General features: G+C 41.2%; 1 protein-coding gene across 7 annotated transcripts in view; it reads left to right on the top strand.

Moving 5' to 3' along the window:
- The first annotated feature begins 6714 nt into the window (after nt 1-6714).
- PICALM (phosphatidylinositol binding clathrin assembly protein) overlaps nt 6715-17936 on the top strand; it is a 65656-nt gene continuing 54434 nt past the window's right edge. For 2 of the 7 annotated variants that reach the window (XM_064409672.1, XM_064409673.1), the window contains exon 1: nt 6717-7044. In XM_064409672.1, coding sequence (XP_064265742.1) covers nt 6915-7044 — 130 coding nt within the window. In that variant the 5' untranslated portion in view covers nt 6717-6914. Of the gene's footprint in view, nt 7045-17936 lie in introns of all 7 variants that reach the window. The other 5 variants (XM_064409677.1, XM_064409674.1, XM_064409671.1 and 2 more) reach the window with 4 other exon arrangements.

The raw sequence follows: 17936 nt of genomic DNA, 5'->3' as shown, positions 1-17936 counted from the left end.
TGTGATCCATAGAAAGTGAGTTTGTTGGCCTGCAGCCAGTTGCCAGGAGAGAGATCCACATCAAACAGCTTTCAACACAGTGGGTGACTTATGATCTGAAGTCATAGAAGTTTGTTGCCAGATTCACTTGTAGTTTAAACCGATATGGATTTATTGGGAGGTTACCAAGGAAATTTTACCCTTCTTGTAGCCCCTCTCCGACTCCACTGGTGTAGTGCTAGCAATTCCCTTGTTCCCAGACGGGATATCATCTCATCCCCTCTCTGGCACATCAACACCAGCCACAAGCAGTGGGGAGTTGTAGAGAAAGCACAGCCTGGGTCAGGACTGTGAGTATGCATTCTCCTGCATTTGGCCCTTCACTGTGGGACCTCCTCAAGGCCATTGAGCTGCCAGAAAGATGGGTGCCCAACACAGAGTTGTGAAGGGACTGCTGTGTCCCTGATATTAACATCTGGCCTGCATCTGTCCCGCATCTGTCCCTGATTTCAGTGGAGAAGACAAGCAAAACATATAATCCAATCAGTTCTAGACAAGGCTCATGGCTGAAGCATGTTATCAAGACAAGCCTGCTGTGCCACTACTACTAGGAAAGTACTGCTTTTTGAGTTCTAAGAAATAAATCTAGGAAACACAGGATGACAGAGAAGGTGAGAACATTCATTCTGATATTACTCACAATTCTTTGCTTCTCAGATCCTGAAAAAGAAAGCAATTTTAAATTGCCAAAACTTTTTTTCTTATGCATTTCCTCCAGTTTACTAAACAGAAGGCATTTTCATTTATGTACTTGTGTTTACTGGAATGAATTAGGACAAATCCTCTATGGATTTTAAGATTTAGAATAGCTTATACACCATCAGAATGTTAGGAGGAATTTAGTTAATGTTCTTTTCAGTGAAGTAGTTTGATTTAATCAGCATGAAGTCTTGCCCACATGTAAATGCAGTCACTGACCCCTGAAGCACAGAGCCAAACACAGATAGCCTGACTCACTCCAGTGGGCAAGATTCAGATCTCACATAAAGACCAGAGAGTGGAACCATACAGGGCCTGAAACCAAATCATTGGCATAAATGGGTTTGTTTGCTTGAGGAAGAAAACCAGGATTCACTTTTACTGCACAGACCTGATAATGAGAATACTTTTCACATGTAGGTTTTCTTCTGGGTGAGAAGCCCCATTCAAGTCAGCATTGGCAGGCCCCAGCTATTTACTCTCTATAGTTGGCATTGCCAGCATCAACATTTTTGTTTCAGCTCCACATCAAAATTCATGTGGGTGTAAAGCTTTCCCAGACACAGAGCATGAGCACATGATCCTCAACATTAATGAGAGAATTGATTAAGCTTTGCTGCACGTATATGTGTGCAAGAGTGTAAGCATAAGTACCAATTTTAGCTTGGCAGCAGTGGCTTGTTGCACTGATACCCAGTTTGTTTGCTTATATCTTTCCTTAAAAATATTCCTTTGGGGCTGGAGTGCGTTCTGCTTGCTTTTGGCTCAAAGATGACGGAAGGAAATGATAGGGGCCCAAAAGGAATGCAGTTCCTCCTGTACTTGCCCTGCTGGCTTGGTGTTTGTGAACTGGCAGGGGAGTGAAATTAATGACAGTGCCCTCTCAGAGGTGCCCAGAGAAGGATTCTTATCAAATGCTGTCTCCTGCCAAGTCTCACAAACACTGCCAGCCTGCAATGATGGGGAGAAGCATTTGGCAGCAAGGCCCTAGGTTTCTGACATCAAACTAGGAAGAAGGGATGAGGACAAGTGTCACTAGCAGGGACAGGGCCACATTTTTTTTTTCCTGTATGAGAGATGGTCTACAGAAATTTTGGGGAAGTGTATAGGTGCACTTTCCATGCTGGTGAGGCTGTGTTGTAAGGTTTGCTTTTCCTTGTTCAGTATCTGAGTGAGTTACTGTGAGAGTGCCCACTGCCAAGAAAGCATGTGTAAAAAACCACAGTAGGAAAGAGAGCAGCAGAAGTGCATTAGGAATGTTTACTGATGGGCAGAGGACAGTAAGCCTCTTGCTCTTCAGAGGTGTCAGTGTTTGACACATCCACTGGGAAGTGTGAACAACGTGTAAGGGATTTCCTTTCTCTCTCACACATTTACTATGTGCATTTGTCAGCCAGTAGGAGTCCTGCTTACAGCATTAATGACACAATCAATCTTGCAGTGTGCAAGTTTCATGTCAGGACAAGAAGAGAAAGGTGTTAGAACACACAAGAGGATTCAGAAGCATCATATTTGTTGTCAGCCTCTACTTAGCTACTCTCATGAGGCCTGGGAGCTCCCACACAGACTTCCTGCTCCTAAGTGAAAAAAATTAGTTCTGATGGCTCCCCTCCTGTGCAACGGTACTGACTCACTTTTGTCCCTTCCTACGTGCTTTTATCATGTCAAAATCACATTAGCTTTTGGACAGCTGCTTTCTTTGTTGACAAAGTCAGCTTCTTTTCAGGGAACAGCACTGCAAGGGACATTGACTACTAGATAACTGGAGCTGCATGAGAAGGTGCCACAAGCTGCAGAGCTTAGAATACTGTGTCTGAGGAAGGAAGCTTGATATTTGCCTTACAGAGAGAGGTACAAAAGAGGAAACATAAAAGGAACAAAAGAAACATGAAAGCTGTCACTATTTCCAGAAAGAGGGAAGAGAATTGGGAAAGAGATCTCTGGTTCACTATGGACTTGAGGAAGTTGTCTTTGCAAGGAGTGAGTTGAAATAGATTTGAGGATTGGTAGATTTGGAATAGATGTGAGGACAGTGTGGAGGAGCTTGAAGAAATACAGGTGATATAAGAGGAATGCAGAGCAAGAGCTGAATGTCACTTTCAGCAGGAAAATTCTGGATAGACTCAGGGTGGATAAGGGTGATGTATTTGAAACAAGAATTAACATGAAATAATGGTCATTATGAAAGGAAGGAGCTGAGTACCAAAAGTATGAAGGACCAGAAACTGGATACAAGTGAAGCAAAAGGAAAACCTGTGAACAATGACACTTGGAGTAGTGAAGAGGTATATCAGGTTAAAAAATGTCCTAACTCCTCTGTGTTTCATGACTATTTTGAAATATTCCAGATTGCAGTGATCAATGATCTTGTTGCCTCCTTTCCTCCTAGCCAAGCAATGTGGCCACCTTGCCTGCCTCTCTTGGCTTCTGTTGTTGGCAGCATGAATAAGTAACAAGAACCATACTCTTGGACTACTTCATTTCATTGTGCCACTAACAAGCACTATTTTAACCATAATTTTTCTTTGTTCCAGTTTAATTTTCTTTATCTTCTTAGAGGCATTGCTGGAAAAAGTTCATTACTATCCATAAAATTATTTGTTAAGTTGCTATGGTGATGCAAATTATACTGAATTCTTGCTATAGTCACAGAAAAACAACATTGGGTAAATCTTTGCCAAACTCTTTGAACACCATTTTGAAATTAATACATTGGAGTTAAACTGTTCTACTAGGCTGGGCAAAATTGGGCTACTCAAAAAGTGCATCACTCACTGTAGATTTCTGCATATGGTCTGTGAGTGGCCTGGTTCTAGCTGTGCAGCTGCTCTGGAGTTCTTTGTTGCCAGAGATGCACAAGAAATGGACTGTATAGTGGCAACAGACACAGACAAATGTCATAGAGAGCTACATTTGGGAAGCTGGTGTTTTCTATTTCTTGCAATCTATTCTACATCTTATGTCTACTCAAACAGATGCTGAATTCCTGGAGCTGACATCAAAACCACCTTCCCTGGGGAAAGTACTGTAACCCTTAAGAGCAAAAGGAACCACAGTGATCCTTTAAATGGGTCATGGGAAACATCTGGATTGTAACTCGTTTCCAAATAATTTATACAACACTGACAGGACGTTTCCTTACCTTACACAGGTGGCTTTGCTGCCTTTGCTTTTCCTCCCCATTGCTTCCTTCCCTTCAGTTATTCCAACGCCCAGCCCTATTTCAAACTCATTCTCTCTCTTCAACTTCTCTTCACTAGACCCCTTAGCTCCCCAAATTATGGTTGATAGGGGTTTTTTGTTGCTGTTAGCAGATGTAGCCTCAAATCTTTGGTAATAAGTCTGCAACAGTTTATCAGCATATGCTCAGCTTTGCTCCTCACAAGTTGTGTGGCTCAGATGGGCTGATTTCTAATAGACCTGAAATTCAGCCAAAACACCTGGCTTAGATCTGAAGCTAATTAACAGTGTCCCCAGTCCATGGCTCTCCTGATAGTACTTCCATGAAGCAAGGAGGAAGAGCATGGATGTCAGCAGCACTGGGAACACCAAATCACCCTGGTGGACTGAAGGCATTACAGTGTGACAGGCACCTCGCTGAGTGGAAATGACATTGTTGCAAGAAAATGATACACATAGTAAATTGCAGAGGTCATGCTGAGGCTAGTACTATACAATACAAAAAGATCTGTTAGCTTGTTTGTCCTTCCAGGATAGCTGAATACCAGCTAAATACTGTCCATTTTGGGGAGCTTGTGAATGCATGATACAGCATTTTCACAAGAGCTAGATCCAGATTCTGGAAGAACTTTTCACAAGAGAAAAGAATGTTGTTTAGGTTTGCTGCTTCACTAAATATAGGACTCCTATCTCTGGAGTAGTTTCTCTTTAGTTATGTACTCCTTCCTCCTTTCATTCTCAAGCACACCCAGGCACACAAACAAAAACAAATGAGTTATAAGCTAATCAAACTTGTTTTCTCCAGGTTGGAAAGGAAAAGAGATAATATTTTGATTTCAATTTCCAAATCTTTGGGAGGTGCTCAGATATTATCTATTATAGTGTTTCAAGCTTCTTACTGTAATGGCATCAAGTGTCTCCCAAGCAATTAAAAAGCAACAAGCAATTATCAAAATACATTTTGCCTTCAGTCCTCTCATCCATTTCTGCTTATGAACAAGCATTACAAGCAGAATTTTTAACTGTGGAGTAAAACTGTGAGCTTTCTGTGAACAAGAAGAGCTGTAAAAAATGCAAAATTTATTTTTAGTTTTGGACCTTTAAGATTGAGGTCACGTTTTGTTCCCTTAGGAATGAGATATTTTGTCCAAATCTGGTCTCAGTAACTCCTAGAGTCACAAGCTTCCTCTGTTTGGATAGTTTCACTGCTCCTGGAGAAAGTGACAGGGATCATCTAAGAAGAACCGATGGAGCCTAATTTACTCAGGTCAATTCAATGGAATTTCTCCAAATAGCAGCTTGAAACGGGGTGTTGAAGTCCAGATCCTAGCTGAAATCAGCATAAAAAATACTGATGTATTGGTAGCTTATAGCAGCCCCTGTGCTTCCATAGTGTGAAGCTAAAGCTGTCTTATGCCAGAGTCCGCTGCTGTATACATCAGTGATTTATTTCCCCAGCTTGGATATTTGGGAGTCCTAAAGCAGTTCAGGAGGAGCTAATACAAATACAGCAGTATCCTCAAAGAGCTTGGCATTATGAGGAGAGCAAGTTCTACATGTTGCTAGCCTTCCTTACACACACACAGACACGCAAATGGCATTATTTGGGTTCAGCTTTCACCCGATGTTCTTCCTCTGACACCAATTTTCCTTACGCATTATAAAGAGATAATCCTACTTACACACCCTGTCAAGCAGACAGGGCTGAGTATCATTTGCATACTGCTTCTCTTTAAGTTGCCCAATAAATATTTCAGTGGCTTCATGGATGGGGGACACTTACAAGACAGCTCCTCAGGAAGCACTTCTGGCAGAGGAAGAACTTTGTCTGCTGGAATCCCGTGGTGTTGCTCTGTTATTCACTGCTGTGTGTTTGGGGAGGAGGGGGAGAGCGCTGTTGCAAGGAGCAATGGAAGCTGCAGATAGCTGGGAGGCTGGGGCAAGGGGCGGTGGGAGCCAAGGAGCTGCTCCTCACTGTGTGTCACTGTCTGTCACACGCAGCCAGGTGTACAGCTGTAGGCACCAGGCTGGGAGAAGGCACCTTAAGGAACAGTTTCTGATTTTTGTGAACAGAAACCGAGTAACTTCGTACAAAATCCCAGGCTGACAGGGACAGAGCCACCGAGTAAGTCCAAGAAGCATTAGCTGACTAGCAGAACAGTGGGGGGCAAATCATGAAAGACCTGAAAACCAGCAGTGTTTTTATGCTAGCCGTGATGTACATTCGAGAAATTTTTGGTGAGTTATAAAAATAACTCCGAAGAGAAGCCCGATAGCAGCAACCAGCCGGCTCCGAACCCTTCGCTGCCTAAGAACAGATTTTTTTTTTTTTTTTTCCCTTTGAGCTTTCCCTAGCCTAAGGTGACACCAAAGGAGTTTCCACAAAAACTTTGCGGGCTGAGAAATACAAAAGTAATTCCTTCAGGGGCGGAGACACTCTCCACGGAGACTTTACCCGGCGCTGAACCCGAACAGGGGCTCACCGAATGTCCCGAGGGGAGCCTGCCCAGAGGAACGGGAGCCTCCCCAAGGGAAGGGGGCTGCAGGGCCAGGGGGGGCAGCGCTGGACTCGGGGATCCCGGGGGAAGCCATCCCGGCCTGAGGCGCGGCTCCCGCCCCGCGGCGCCGAGGGGGCGGCGCGTGTCACGCGGGCGGGGCGCCGGGCGGTCACGTGACGCGGGAGAGGCCCGGCAAGGCCCGAGGAGGAGCTCGGCCGCCGCCATTTTCCTGCGGCGCCCAGTGCGTGTCCCTGTCCCCGGCCGGGCGGGCGCGCAGGGGGAGGGGACGGCGGCCGGGGGAGGGGGGCGGGAGGAGGCGGAGGAGGAGGGGTCCCTGCTCGGGTGACAGGTCCGTCCCTGAGGGCGGAGCGGGGGCCGCCTGCGGCACGGCGGGGTGAGGAGCCCGCGCAGCTCCATCCCCCCGGCGACTCCTCCCGTCCCGGCCCCTGAGGAGGGAGCGGAGCCGCGCTCGGTTCCAGCGCCGCCAGCGAGCCCGCCATGTCCGGCCAAAGCCTCACCGACCGCATCACGGCGGCGCAGCACAGCGTGACCGGCTCGGCCGTCTCGAAAACCGTGTGCAAGGCCACGACCCACGAGGTCATGGGCCCCAAGAAGAAGCACCTGGACTGTGAGTACCGGCAGGGCACGGCCGCCCCAGGGATCTCCCCGAGCGTCCCGCCGAGGAGCGGGATTGCCCGGCCTGTCCCGCTGCGGGGCTGCCGCCCATCCCACCGGCCTCGTGGGCACGGGAAGCCTCCTGAGGCGGAGGAGCTCGGGGTTTCTGCGTAGGGCATAGCCCGAGCGCGGGGGCGTAGGGTCGGGGACGTGGCGATGGAGAGCTTGGGAGAGGCTGTTCAGTATTTCTGCTCTCCAAAAAGGGCCTTGCCAGTGTTCCTTATGCATAGGGCCCCGGACAATGTGAGCTCCTGAAGGACAGGACCTGCCCCATACCCCTTTCTTAGAGAGAGAGACAACCACGGAGGCCAGGCGAAGGAATGGGCTGCAATTTCCTTACTAATTGATCTCATTTGCGTCGTGCTAGGGCAGCACTCCCCCATTCTCTAGAGGAGGTGCAGGAGTTTCAGGAAGGAATAGCTCATCAGTTATCTTAATTATTTTCCAGGTAATCTACCAGGGAGAAAAAAAATCCTTCTTTAACAGTCATGTAAATATCCCATGTAGGAAAATATGTGAAACGACTGTTTGAGGGGCAAATCTCTCTCAGTGAGGATGTTCTTAGTCTTCTTTCTACTCTGTCTCATTCACTTGGAAAGATGTATCTAAGAGGACTTCTTTAGAACTTCAGTACCTGGTCTTAACATATCATACAGGGTCTGACCATTTTTCAGCTTCTGTTAAGAACAGATCAAAGGTAGAAAGGCTTAAAAGGTTTTCTGTCGACTGTGATCCGTCCAGGTGATTATGAAGAGAATGACGAACACCAAAGTTCACATTAGCATTTCTCCCACCAAGCTGTAAGGCCACAGGACTGAGGAAGTTCTTGGTCTGAATACCTGATTGTCTTGCATCTGTTTATTCTAGGCTTCTTAAGGACAGCACCCCCTCCCCATACCCTTTCAATTTCCCAAATATATAATAAAAGACACTGGAGAGATTTGTGTGTCTATGCCTTCTACATGTGTGCTTTCTCCATTCCTCCCACCCACGTCTGCAGGAGAAGGTTGAGTCTTCCTGGGTCTTGAGTTTGTGCCTTCTGAATTGCTCTGTATCCAAATGAGAGCACCAGATGATAGTAGTAGGATTAATTGGACTGTAGTTCTTTCTTCTTTCCACCAAAATGTGTGCATGTTAAAGGTTTAAGAAATTCTTGTTCTGCAAGTACCTGAGAGCAATGTGATTGATTTTTTAGGGTAGCCCCAGAACAGCTGCCTCTGCCTCTTTTTGGTATGCCCTCATTCATTTAATCTTTTGGCTGAAGATGGTAGTAACTGAGTGGTCTTGTTATATTTGGTTAGCTAAGGGTGTCAGAACGCTGAGGAAATCTTTGGGCTTTGAGTAACTTATTGGCAGGTAGAGAAAACACCTTGTCATATGGCATATGTATGAAAATGCGATGGTACTGGATTTCACACAGCAGAAGCGAGGCTTTCTGGAAAATAAACTTTGTCAGGTTTAGCCTGTAATTGTGCTAAAAGTACGATTTCAGTAATAAGGCATTTAGGAGCTGAATTATTTTGTTGTGTAAGCTTTGTTGAAAAGAATATGAAGCTGGCCAGCAAACTGCTCTTCAGGGGGGTGGGTGTGGGTGTGTGTGTGTGTGTGTGTGTAAAAGGGTGATGTTCAGAGCAGGGCTGCTGGGAGACAGCCTAATGGAGACCTCCAGGGTGCTGCTGCAGAAGGGTGCCCAGACTTCCTTAGAAAGCTGTCTGGTAGTTGCTGGATGAGAAGACCAATTCTATGTTTCATTTTTCTACTCGAGACTGTCAGGAGTTTTAGTTTCTGCCTCTCTCTGAGAATTTTTATCAAAGCAAAGCAAACTTGGTTTTTAGTTAGTCCCTCTTTTTGGTGGTTAAAATAGATTGTGGCTAGACGTTTTGTACCCTAATATGTTTGTTAGAAGTCTCTGTTCCTGGGATCAGGAAATGACACATGGTCTTGTATTTTGAACTTTTTCTTTGTTCATACCCTTTATGGTTGTATGCTTTAAAATAAATATTTTTTACACAAGCTGTGACTCAAGCCCCACTTCTGACCTATTTGTACATATCTTCCTTTTACAACAAACAGTTTAACTTGGTGAGGCCTGTGAACTGACATCTCATTGTCAATGACAACTGATATACCTGTCTTCGTAGGTAGCATGCTGCCCTAATATTTTTCTGATTATTGCTTATTATGATAATACGGGTAAAACATACTATAGCTTGTGTCCTGGTGAATGGATAAGTTGAGTTTTCCTACACTGTCCTGTAATGAAGTCTTAGTTTTGTAGCGTGTTCTGTGACCATGACATACATTCTTGTTACTGTATTTCTTGTGCCGATCTCAAAATTTGACTGTCCTGTTACTGAAATTCTTTCTTCATTAAGCTTGGGCTGTCACAAACAGATTTAACTAGCTCAGCCTCATATTAACTCATAAAAATGGAGGGAAGTCCAGCATAGATACTTGTGAACTTAATTATTCCTGTTCTTATTTATCTTGCTCCTGACATTGTGTGGAGTTTGAAAACTGAAGTGCTCTCCATCCTAGGTTACCTCTATTTTCTTCAGTGATGGTTATCTTTATCAAGGAAGTCAAAAAGGAATTTTTTCCTTCGCTCATGATGGTTAAAATGTAATACACTTCAAAGAATGCTTTCTCTCCCATTACAAAGCTTAGTTGTTTGGTTTGAGGGAGCAAGACTTCTAATTGACAGGTGGATTACTTGTTTTACAGGAATCAGGTTTGATAGCCTTGAAACCGTCAAAGCATAGTTCATGAATTTCTTTTATGGAAAACCTAGTTTCACTAGGACTGTGTCCCGGTTTTTACACCTATCTGAGCAGTGGGAGCTCTAAACTGGTTTGTGGGTTTAACTTGCACACAGAGATTGGTACAACCCTTTCTTTCTAGTTAGCTTTTTTTGTCCCCATGTTGAGTGTTGGCTAGTGATGCTAAGAACAAGTGCTTTAGGTTGTTCAAATATAAATGGTGCTGGGAAACTTGTTGCCAGATTTCACTCCTTCTTGACGTGATTCGGGGAGGAAGGTGTGCTTGTGTTTCTATGTGTGGTGGATAATTAATATTAGCAATACCTGAAGTTAATGCCTAGTAAATTTCACTGGGTTTGTTCAGTGAAGCTGCTATACCAGGTATAGCTCTGTAGCATAAAAATGTTTGTGTACATGTTGTGGAGTGTACTTAAAACAGCTTTGTTGTGATACATATTTAGGGTTGGCCTCTTGAATGAGTGTGGCATAGTAACCCTATCTACTTGTAGCTAATGGAGTAGCCCTCTTTAAATGAGAATGTGGATGGATGACTTGGAAGGAAGTTGTGATGCTGTAATTGCCCATTCTTAACAGGAAATATCTCTATAATTAAGCCACAGTGTAATTTCCTTGATTTCTTATTGTGAAAGAAAACGTGTATTTTTAAGGAAGACAGTAAAGGAGAACCCTGCCCTGTGTTGGGTAGATGTCTGTGAGAAGCTGTGTAAGTGAAAGTAAACTTGAAGGAGCTTGTTTGGAACTTAAATTCCTAAGTCACTAGTGTCAGCTGCTTTGGTTTTGTCTAGAGGCTACTGCTGGGGTAGAGAAAAGCCCAGCTAAAGACTTGCTTCATGTCTGTGCTGGGGACAGCTTCTATTTCAAACTGAGATGGTATAAAGAGGGTAACTTGTAGAACTGAGGTACAAGGATCATTGCTTTTCCCTGGATCACCCAAGAGATTTGTAGAAAAGCTGGGAAACCCAGCGTTTTAAGGGTTCACTTGCCTTTATATGCTAAAGTGTAAGTGGGTGATGAGGTGAATTAACTCCTAGTTCTGTGGATACTTCTGTGTTCTCCAGTAGAAACGGATTATCCGCATTCCTTTTATGGTATTTTAGTGCTCCAACAAACTCATATTTTGTCTCTGGTTTTGGCAGAATCACCTGAAGTTTCTTGCAGCTTCGCTTCCCTTTCTGTAATTGACTTCAATTTCTGGAGGCAATCCATTTTTATTTTTGCTTAGAAATTTCTTTGTAACTGTAATTATTTAAAATACAGATATTTGCATTGTTACAACTTTCTTTTGAAGTATTCAGTTTTCTTTCTGAGTTTTTTTCTCTGATTCCTTCATAGTTTCTTTCTTTAGCCAACTTCCTTGCTTTTTACTGGAATTCCTTTGGAATATTTGTTCGTGCCTTTTAGTAGAGTATGAGGACTATCATACTCCTCCTGGCTGCCAGAGGGACAATTTTCTACTACAGCTGCTCATTTGCAGAAAGAATAGCTGTGTAGTTGTGCAGCTGTTGTTTTATTTTGCTTAGCCTGAAGCAGTATTCTGCTTCAGATGAAGTAAGAGGCAGGAGCTAAGGAGGAGAAGCTGTAGGACACCTGCAATCAGCTTCCTGTGAATCTTCATACCACCATTGTTCCCCAGCAGCAGTGATTATTCAGGTCTCATGTAACTTTGGGCTATAGCCCTAGTTGAGATTTTTTTAATGATTTTTTTTTTTAATGGTGCTGTCATCTCTTGCATTTACTAAAAGGGACACTTGGGAGAAACATTCTTTAGCAGTTTAGCCTGTGACCTAATGATCTATTTCAGTCTTCAGTTCCTAATCCTAAAATCAGTTTTTGATTTGCAGATGTGAAAATTTGAAGTTGTCCCTAATGACTTGTCTCACAAAGTAATGGCTTATCCAATGTGGAATTTAAAGCTTCCCGACTTTTGCATTTGTTGCCTTATGTAAAGTATATGATTTGTTGATGATGGTAGAATTCAGGGAAAGTTCACTTTAAAAATGTTACTGATGTCTTGTTCTCTCTGGAAAATGCAACATTATTTCTGAAGCCGAGACACCTTTTGTATTTGAAAGCTTAATTTCTTAAACAGCTTTCTTAAATGGAAATTTGTCACTACTGTTAAAACATTTTCACTTAAAACATCTCACACATCAATTAATACTTTAAAAATAACACATAGTAGCTTTACTGTTGGCAGGATGTGTCCACTTCTCTGCAAACTGAGGTAGCTGTTTCTCAACCATGATAGTAGAAATCAGGTAAGAATTGTAAATGACTTGTGTATAAAGTCTTGAACCCCACTACTGGGGCAGTTATTTAATATTTTCAAGTAGTTTGCAATACAAGTTTGAAGCAATAATCTCAAATATGTATCCTTTTAAATATTTTAGCAAACTCTTCTGCTGCAAACTTTTCTTTTAATTCATGAGTATGTGAAATTAACCATGTAGATTTCCTGCTGGTCAAAGTCTTAACTCTGGGAGTAGTTGCAATTTGAAGCTTATTGTTATCTTGCGAAGACTTGGGCATGAGAGAGATTTTATTGCTGATTGTATCTGCAGCCGATTAAAAGTAACCAACAAGTCACTAACAAAAATATAATGCAATCAAGTGGAAAGAAGCTTGTGTTGCTATAAAATTATTTGGCTTGATGTTTTCCTTGCTCTTCTGGCTGTTTTCTCCATTGTGAAGTATAATAACGAGTGGGCAGATTATGAACTCTTAGTAACTTCAAAGTAACTGTATCCTTCAAAACTTGGAGAATAAATATTGTTCTACTTTGTATTTCACCCCTAGTTTATATAAAAGCTTTATTAATTGACTGGTAGTTTCAAAACTTAAAAATAATGTTAGTAAATTCAGTGCTAAGGTGTGGTAGTCTCAAATCCACTAACGGGAAATTCAAGTTATGAGTAATATGTCAGAAATCAGTTCCCTAATTTCTAAAATCCCAATACCTAAGCTGTATTTAACTGTGTGAGAATAACTTAATGAAGTTAAGCATTTGATACAGATTTAGCAAATACGCTGGATTTTCTGATTGTGACTAAAAATCTCCTGGGCTATTTTGCTAAAGGAGCTTTATTAAAGTAATGCTTATCTGGATCATTTGCAATATTATACAAGGGTAAATTAGGCTTTTATACGTTTTACCTCAGAAGAGAGGGTGTAAATGAACAAGATCGACACAAAAATTTGACTTGGGCATGTTAATTCACAGAATGAAGCATAAGAGAATTTACTGGGGTGAACAGTGGTGCCATAAAAGGAAATTTTGAGACATTTATGCAGGTCATGACATAAGCAGTCTAAATTAAAATAAATTTTAAAAACTCCTGAAGTGGGGATTATACTCATTCTGAGCTCTCCTATGTACTTTCATTCATACTGATGTTAATTTACCAAGTTATCCTCATCAACTCCTTTTTTCTTTTTCTCCTGAAAAGACGCTTTTGAAGTCTTTACTTGCTGTCCTTTGTTGCTTCCTCCTAAGCAAGCAGGCCTTCAGTCACAACATTCAAATGCTCCAGCAATGGTGCCATTCCAGGAGGAGTGATTCTTTCGCTGATGTGGGAAGTGAGAAGTTTGCATGGGTTGAAACTGTTCTGGTATTTCACATATTTACTCTAAATATGTTGCTTGCAGTAGCTCAGCTATTCCAGTTGCTGGCTGTGTGTTATGGCATCAACAAAGTGCCTGTATTGTTTGTAACCTTTCTTGATTTTTTTGAATAATTAATAAAATTTAAAGCACAACTTGTGAATCGTTAATAACACTGTTTCCTAGTTAAATAATTAGTGTATAAACAAATTTTCCATGTTAACAACTGGGAAAAAAGGACGTTCTTTCATCCATTTACAAAAAGGTGATAATGAGGTTCATATAATTCCTTAATTACTTTTGTCCCAAAAAAAAGGAAAAACAAACCTAGCAAAACCAAACCAACCCACTGGTATTCATCAGCAGAGCGTAAGTTTCTAAAGTTGCCGTAGTCAACTAGATTTCCCACTCAAAGTGTGTAACATGTAAAGTTTTAATTTAAACTCAGGCTACAAAGCTACTGACAGAGGTAAGCATGTTTCAAATACTTATTTGTAGTTGAAAAAAAAAGTATTTGCCTTACCTGGCAGTAAATCCACTCAGAGCAGCTCTGGTTATTGCAGCTCTGGTATTTTGTTACTCTGCCAGATGAGAAGGTTGAATGTCTTGGCTGTCAAAAGGTGGACATGGGTGTCTTCATGTTCCTTGGTGTTCTTAAGGGCTGCTTGAAACTTCCATTGCTGTTGGTAGTGTTTGGGCTGTTCTGGGGTGGATGCTGACCTGTAAAGTGACCTGAAGTTTTTCTGTACCTCTCTTTTGCTGTTCAAGTGTGTGCTTTGTGTCTTGGGTTTAGTTTTGTTATGTAGCATGTCCCTCTCTTCCCATGTGTTCAGGAGTTACATCACCATTTCGCCTACATTTGCCTGCAGTTGAACTTGGCTTATTTGGCTGGTACCTCTGCTCTTGCTGACCAGTGGGTCAATATTTGATTGGAAATGGGGTCACACTTGAATTTGTTTTATCCCCTTTCCTTCTGTCTCTGCCCAGTATTATCATAGTAGTTTCAGCTGTCATTGCAGCCTATTTCAAACATTATGAATTTTTCTGATCAGTGACTCTGTATTCTGGGTCTGACCTTATTTTTTATATGTAGTGTAAAACCTTGTTTGAACTGTTTGATAGTTAAGTCTCTACACGCAGGGGAATTGTGTTATTTGATCACGTTTAATTCTGTCGCCTTTTTTATTTGCCAAAAGCCATTGGTGTTCATAATTTGGCACATGTACTGTTATGGAGAGACTAAAAATAACTTTCATTTTAAAATCAGTTTGTCAGGAGTATTTGCTTGATTATATATTGTACCCTCATGAAGTTGTAGTTCCCAAAGCAATTCTTCATTTCTGGGTTGATGTAAAGATGGTTTCATCGAGTCTTGCTTACTCATAAAATGCCTTCATTCTTCTGTCTCACACGGGGCACTTGAATTTAATATTTATGTAAGCAGTTTTATCAGTTCGTAAGTTTTAGGGCTGAACTTCAGGTGTTTTATTTGCAATTACTTTTTATTAATCATGAAACATAAGTTGAAATTCTAGTTGCAGATAAAAAAGAAAAGTGTATTTTTGAACAATATCCATGTATTTATTTTCTCTTGAGAAGTGAGATTTCTTTACTGTTTGGAAATGTACTGGAATCCTTAGGTAGATTTCAATTTTGAATTAATTCTCTGAATGTCCATGTCCCTTAGCTTTCATTGATGTAGCCATGCTCAGATCAGCTGGTTTTTATTCAAATGACTGCATTTGGATTTATTATCCTTTAAATCAGCTTTTCTGTTATAACCTAATGTCTTAAATTCATAAAGGGTTATTTCTCCGTGGAGTGTTTGCATTTCAGTTAGGAGTGTCACAGTGCAGCACTGCAGAATAAGATTTAGAGTATCAAAAATACATATGAAGTGGTTTGTAATCATAGGAAAAAAAGAAAAAAATGAACCCAAATATGAACACCTCTGCATTTGTGGACTGTCGTTATTTCTAATAAGGATATTTCATGCTTAGTAAGTTGTCACATTTGATTAGCAGATGAATGGAAAAGCTCAGGATGCACAACTCTTAGCTGTAAGCTGTTTGATACACAGGGACTAGTACACTGTTTCTTGGGCTTTGAGGAAAAATGTTTGCCTGTTTTGGGGTTCCTGGTAGTTATAAGGAGCTAGGCCAAGCTTTTTTCCTGACCTGTTCAGTTGAAATGCCTTGGTACTATGTAGCATCATTTCAGCCTATGAAATGTAACATAAATTAAGTAAATTTCCAAGCAGGTTACTTTGCATTAAAAGTCTGGAATACATGAAGTTTGTTTCAGTGCTGAATTTGGTGTGTAAGTGGATGGAAAACCAAAAAAGCTTTTGTATTAGTTCTCAAATACTAAGGAGCAGCACAGTTAGTATAACTTTGACATTTGGAATTTCATTGTTATGAATTTGAATTTAATATGATTGTAATGTCATTGTTATATGTTTGAAGCTCATGCATTTCTAGGGTCTGATTTTCTCGCTTGTTTTGCTGGGATTTTTTGCTTTTTGTTTATACGTAGTTTATGAGGAGACTTTCTTCGTATTTAATGATCTGTAAGTAAAATACAGTGAGTTGGAGGAGATGCTTTTGTCCTTATTTTAAACTGTTAATGAGGAGTCTTTGTAGACAGGAATGTGGTCAGTTTCTTGGTATGTACTAGGGCTGACACAAGATGTCTTAACACATAGTTTTACCAGAGTTCCATATTCATTTTAACTCTCTGAGGCTTTAACCAATGAACAACCTTACTTTAAAGCAAATGGAATCATTAATTCTTTTCTTTTTTGAGCTTTTCTTATGAGACAGTTTAATTTTAAAGATAGAATCTGGCCGAAGGTCCTTTCCTTTTACTGAAAACCAAAAGACAGATGTTATTTACTCCTTCTCTTGGCTTTAGTTTATCTTAGAGGCTGTTTGTGATAGGGACATGTCTTTGTTCATGGTAAACAGAGAAATTCCCAGCTGAAAGCTGTGGATACTGAGGAGCTCTTTCTGTGTACAATTTCCCTTACCCATCCAGTTTCAGAGTAAAAGTTTGAAACTCGGTGTTGGCTCTGAAGCTTTGTGAAACTTGATGACCCCATGGTCACTGATGAAGGGCTCAGGAACAGTCTCTAAAAGTGAGGCCTGAGGGAAAGAACTGATTTGGGTTTATGAAACTCAGACATAACAGTGTTGCTGAAAAGAGGATGTGTTCCCCTTGGTAATATCCTCGGCTTTATCTACTGAGAATTGGTAAAGCTTAGTGTGTAGTCCTGGAAAAACTCAGCTTCCTTTTTACTCTGCATGCTAAATTAAGGTTGTTCCTGCACCATCCTAACCTCTTATCACAGTATGTTCTAAAATTTTTACTTTGAGCAGCTTGGATGTGTTCTGTAAGGGATAGTTTTGTTGTGCCCTTGTGAAAGAGTGCTGTTCAAATGTGCATTGAAGATGTGCTTGGGACAGCCAGGGTGAGTCTCATTTAGTCAGAGAGCCCCAAATATCTCATGGGAGATGTTAGTCTAAATTGAAAAAGGAAGTAAAAGCTAAATTAGGCAGGCATTTCCAACATTTCTATTAATAGAGTGGAAGAATTTAGCTGTACTTTTGCTTGACTGCCTCCCTTCATGGAAGAGCTTCACACTCACAGCACATGAGTGTCAGTTGAAACAATTTGGTGGTAATACCTCTGTTTGTATGTGTAGAGAAGTTGGTTTTGTTGGTTTTGGTTGGTTTTTTTAGCTCTTGTGCTCTGCTTTATCCAGTTTTCTAACAGTTCATGGCAAAATCTGATCTGGTTTTGGTCTAAAGAAAATGTATGAAAGTGGCTGTCAGTAACAGATCTCCTTTAATGAGTTCACCTACTTTTAAGTGCAAAAAGTGAAGTAAATTGTATGGAATTGATGGAGCTTGTGTTAAAATGACTGCAGCAGTGCTCTAAATCCATATATCGTGAACTTTCCTTGTTGTTTAAAAAGTGGTTCACTTAAAAAAGTGACACTTGTTTAAACCAAAATGACCAGAATTTTGCACGTCACCAAATACGTTGACATGAGAGGTGTAGTTTCTTGGTTTTTGTTATGCTTCTTTCTCCGATTCCTAATGGGTAAAATTAAGAGTAGTCTCACTTAGGAGTTAGACAGAAGTCATATAAAAATGTCTGGTGTGCCGAGTTTTTTTTTTTTTTCAGTATAGAAAAAGATAAAACTCAGCCACATTGTGCAAAACTTTCATATACCACCAGGGAGTACAGCATTTAGCCTATTTGATCTCTGAGAGACCAGCTCAAGTACCCAACTGTGTAAACCTGTGGTGGCCTGTGAGATTTTCTGCCAGTCACTTTGTAGGAGAAGGATGATGTTTGATTTTCACTGAATGATAAATATTTGAAGTTTGAGAATTTGCTACTTTGATCTTTCAAATAATTCAGATACTTTGTCAGGAGTTTATTTTTTTTTCTTTAAGAA

The sequence above is a fragment of the Passer domesticus genome, chromosome 2, assembly GCF_036417665.1.
Source record: "Passer domesticus isolate bPasDom1 chromosome 2, bPasDom1.hap1, whole genome shotgun sequence".
Classification (NCBI taxonomy): domain Eukaryota; kingdom Metazoa; phylum Chordata; class Aves; order Passeriformes; family Passeridae; genus Passer; species Passer domesticus.
Note: the sequence above shows the minus strand (reverse complement) of the source record. Positions and strands in the feature narration are given on the sequence as shown.